The sequence below is a fragment of the Thermobia domestica genome, chromosome 1 (assembly GCF_964235325.1).
Source record: "Thermobia domestica chromosome 1, izTheDome1.hap1.1, whole genome shotgun sequence".
Lineage (NCBI taxonomy): Eukaryota > Metazoa > Arthropoda > Insecta > Zygentoma > Lepismatidae > Thermobia > Thermobia domestica.
In genome coordinates, this window is record NC_137454.1 from 34,822,434 (window position 1) to 34,825,883 (window position 3,450).

General features: G+C 34.2%; 1 protein-coding gene across 1 annotated transcript; it reads left to right on the plus strand.

Moving 5' to 3' along the window:
• Positions 1-542: 542 nt before the first annotated feature.
• LOC145678995 (glutamate receptor ionotropic, delta-2-like) lies at positions 543-2,138 on the plus strand. The gene has a single exon (XM_081749616.1). It carries the CDS (start codon positions 543-545, stop codon positions 2,136-2,138), a length of 1,596 nt encoding a protein of 531 aa, XP_081605742.1.
• Positions 2,139-3,450: the final 1,312 nt, after the last annotated feature.

Consider the following 3,450-nt stretch of genomic DNA (forward strand, 5'->3'; position numbering starts at 1 on the left):
TTATATTTAACATAGTAAATTATATATGTGTTTTCATAGGTAAAGTAAAATCATAGTTTTCTCTTTTCTCTTTGCAGTGATACCTAATATTTGGAAGGAAACGACACTCATAACTTTGGTTATATCATATGCTATTATGTTATATTATATACTTTTCATAATAATATTTGGAAGGAAATGAGACTCGCATATTAAATTTTCATGTCATACCTAGAAGAACAAGTATGATATATTTCTTGATATTCTATCTACTTAGTTACGTTGCTGCTGAAGATCAGAATGTAAATAAGGGTCTCATAAGATTTAATTATAAGAGAGATACTGAATTTGATGTACCCAATAATTTAAACAATATGCTCTCCAAAGTGGTTCAAAATTCCAGACATGTTTTGTTATATTTTGAAAATATTGATGAACATTATATGTCATCAATAATTAAACTTATATCTTTTCCTATGACAGTATGTAAGATATTATCTCATTCTACATTCATCAAATCATTAAATAATGTCACTGTTATATATAGTGACCTATTCCTCATAATGGCGTCAAGTGAAAAATCTCTATTAAACATGTTTGGCCAGCTGAAAGAACAATTGAGAAATTTTCAACGTAATGTTCTTATTCTCATGTTTATTGAAGGCAATGGTAATACACCAAATCTTCCTTTAATTTTTGAACAGTTTTGGTCAGCAGGAACAATAAATGTTGCAATTATAGTTATCAAACAAGAAGGTTGGAACAATACATTACATTTAGCTGAATTTAACCAGTCCATTACGGTGTATACATATAACCCATTTCTGAGAGATATGAATGAAGAAATTCTGATTGGAAATAGCGAAGTGTCTACAAACGTTTTCTCACATTCGAAAACGTCAAATCTGTTTGGATATCCTTTGCGCTTGGCAAGTGTGGAGTTGGACGGTCTTCCAGCATTACTTTATTTGAAAATTGGGAACACAATCTCTTATCGCAAAGGTGGGTATATTCCAATGGTTTTCGAGTCATTGAAGAAATACATGAATTTCAGTGTGAAAAATATTGTGCACCATGGTTTAAACAAAATACTTATAAAGTTACCTAATGGAACATGGGATGGAGTTATAGGAAGTCTTGTGAAACGTGAAGCAGACGTGGGCTTATGTCCTTTGTTACTAATGGTAGATAAGTTGCAATATATAGAGTTAACTGACTATACAAACATTGTTCTTTACACTTTCTTAATTCCGGAGGGACGTATTCTTTCAACAGCAACTGCATTGGTGCAATTTATTGATGTTTATATTTGGGAAAGCGTTGCACTTTCATTTGTTGTTGTTGGTATATTAATAGGTATCTTTCAATGGACTCTAAAATATTTCAAAAGAAAAATGACCTTGTGTCAGATATTTCTTAGCCTTCTGGCTATACTTCTTCAAATATCAACGCAAATACCAAACAATGCAACCACTAGAGTACTGTTTCTTACTTGGGTATACATGACACTCGTGATAGTTCCTGTTTTTCAAGGGGGTGTTGTAAGTGTTTTAACAATACCGGTACGCTCCTCGCCTATTAATACTTTACAGGAGCTTGTTGATTCACATCTTGAAATTAAAGGATGGAAAAGCTTGCAGTGGTTCTTCAACGATACATCTAATCCTACTTTTATGTCAATATTTAATAGATATCAACACATCGAAAACTATGAATTTAGTGTCGAAGATGTTGTAAAACATGGAACATCAACGGTGTTTGGTCCAGATGAACTTCTGAAATACTATGGTAACAAAGTTTATTTACGTTTGGGATGCACATTATCCTTTCGATTACTGAAAGAGGAAATGAGTACACGGGGTGTGAGTATAGCTGTTCAAAAGGGCTCCCCTTTCCTCTCGCGCTTCAACATTCTTATTAGAAGGATGAGATCTTCTGGACTTATATTTAAATGGGTATCTGATATATTAGAGGAATCTAAACGAAACTTGCATGGTGAGAGACTCTATGATAGACGACCGGTGACGATCTCTTTAGGAAAGTTGAAATCAGCGTTCTATTTACTAGGTATTTGCTTAATGTTATCTTCAGTTTTATATCTAATTGAAATATGCGTATGCTATGTATCTTCTGTAAAGAGAAGAAAGAAAGAAACGTAATTGAAAGTTATTTTAACGTCAGTTCCTTTTTAATCCAGCAGCTAGGGAAGTCCTGTTGGGAGTTTGAGAGCCAGAAGGTTTGTTTGTTTTACCGAGTTCTACTATCTTTAGTGTTTAAAAAAAAATTGGTCACATGTTTTGAATCATGGTCATTATTGCGCAGTGGCCGCCATCTTGAATATTCCTTTCCTATTCACTACATTTTTCTTAAATACATGTAGCTCAAGCTGTAATTGTCGCAAAGTTATCAGTTATACCTCGTTCGATTTGCAATAGTATAGGCTTTTAGGTGACGTTATTCACTTTTCAGTAATACACACAAGAGGGAAGTAAATGAGGGAAATTTTGAAAATTTCCCTCAAAATTTTCCCTTTTATCGATTTTTTGCTATTGTTATATGGCAACGCTGGGTTCTAGGCGAGAAAGAAAAATTACGTACATTTCCTGTAATATGATAAATATATGCTGAAAGTTTTGTCTTAATTGGTTCACTAGCAGAGGAGTAATAAAATATTTTGTATTTTATGATTTTGGTCGCTCTAACAATCTTTGGATTTAATGAAAGTTCTTTTGTCGCATAGAAAGACCTCCAGCTCAGACTGTAATTGCCGCAGAGGTACAAATAATATTTCGTTCTATAATTTGTTTGATTAGAGTAATAAATGGTGTGGTGATATAGTTGACCTGCAAAAATCTGAATTAGATTATGAACAGTCACGGCCAAAGCAATGGGGAAAGTTCCTTCAGGAATTAGTACCCTCATTCTGTAAATCATCAAGTACTCAACGTAGACGTGATACCTTATTTCAGATATCCTATTTCTTAATACACAATGGCTTAAGAAAACAACGTTACATGTCGCTAATGCTCAAGCAATACACCATTTAAGTAGGTCCAAAACTCTCATCACCATGTTGAACCGTCAAGGGCTATGCTGCAGTTATGATGATGTACTACGTCAAGATCAAATGCTAGCAAACAGGACTATTATTAGGGCTAAAGGACATCGTGCTCCCATACCTTCATCAATAAAGCCCAACATTCCTGTTCGAGGTGCTATGGACAATTTCGACAGAGAAGAAGCTACATTTTCAGGAATGCATGGAACATACGACACAGTACTTGTCTTGTTTCAAGACCATCATCTAAGTGATAAACCTGAAGAAGAACCTGATAGTCCAGAGAGATACCTGAGAACGTTTAGCATTGATGTCACTTCACGAACTCTCACTAAAGATATAGATGCCCAAAAACTATTGTACTACACAAAGCCAAAAACAAGGTGCAGTATCCTCAGTACTTTCGTTCTTAG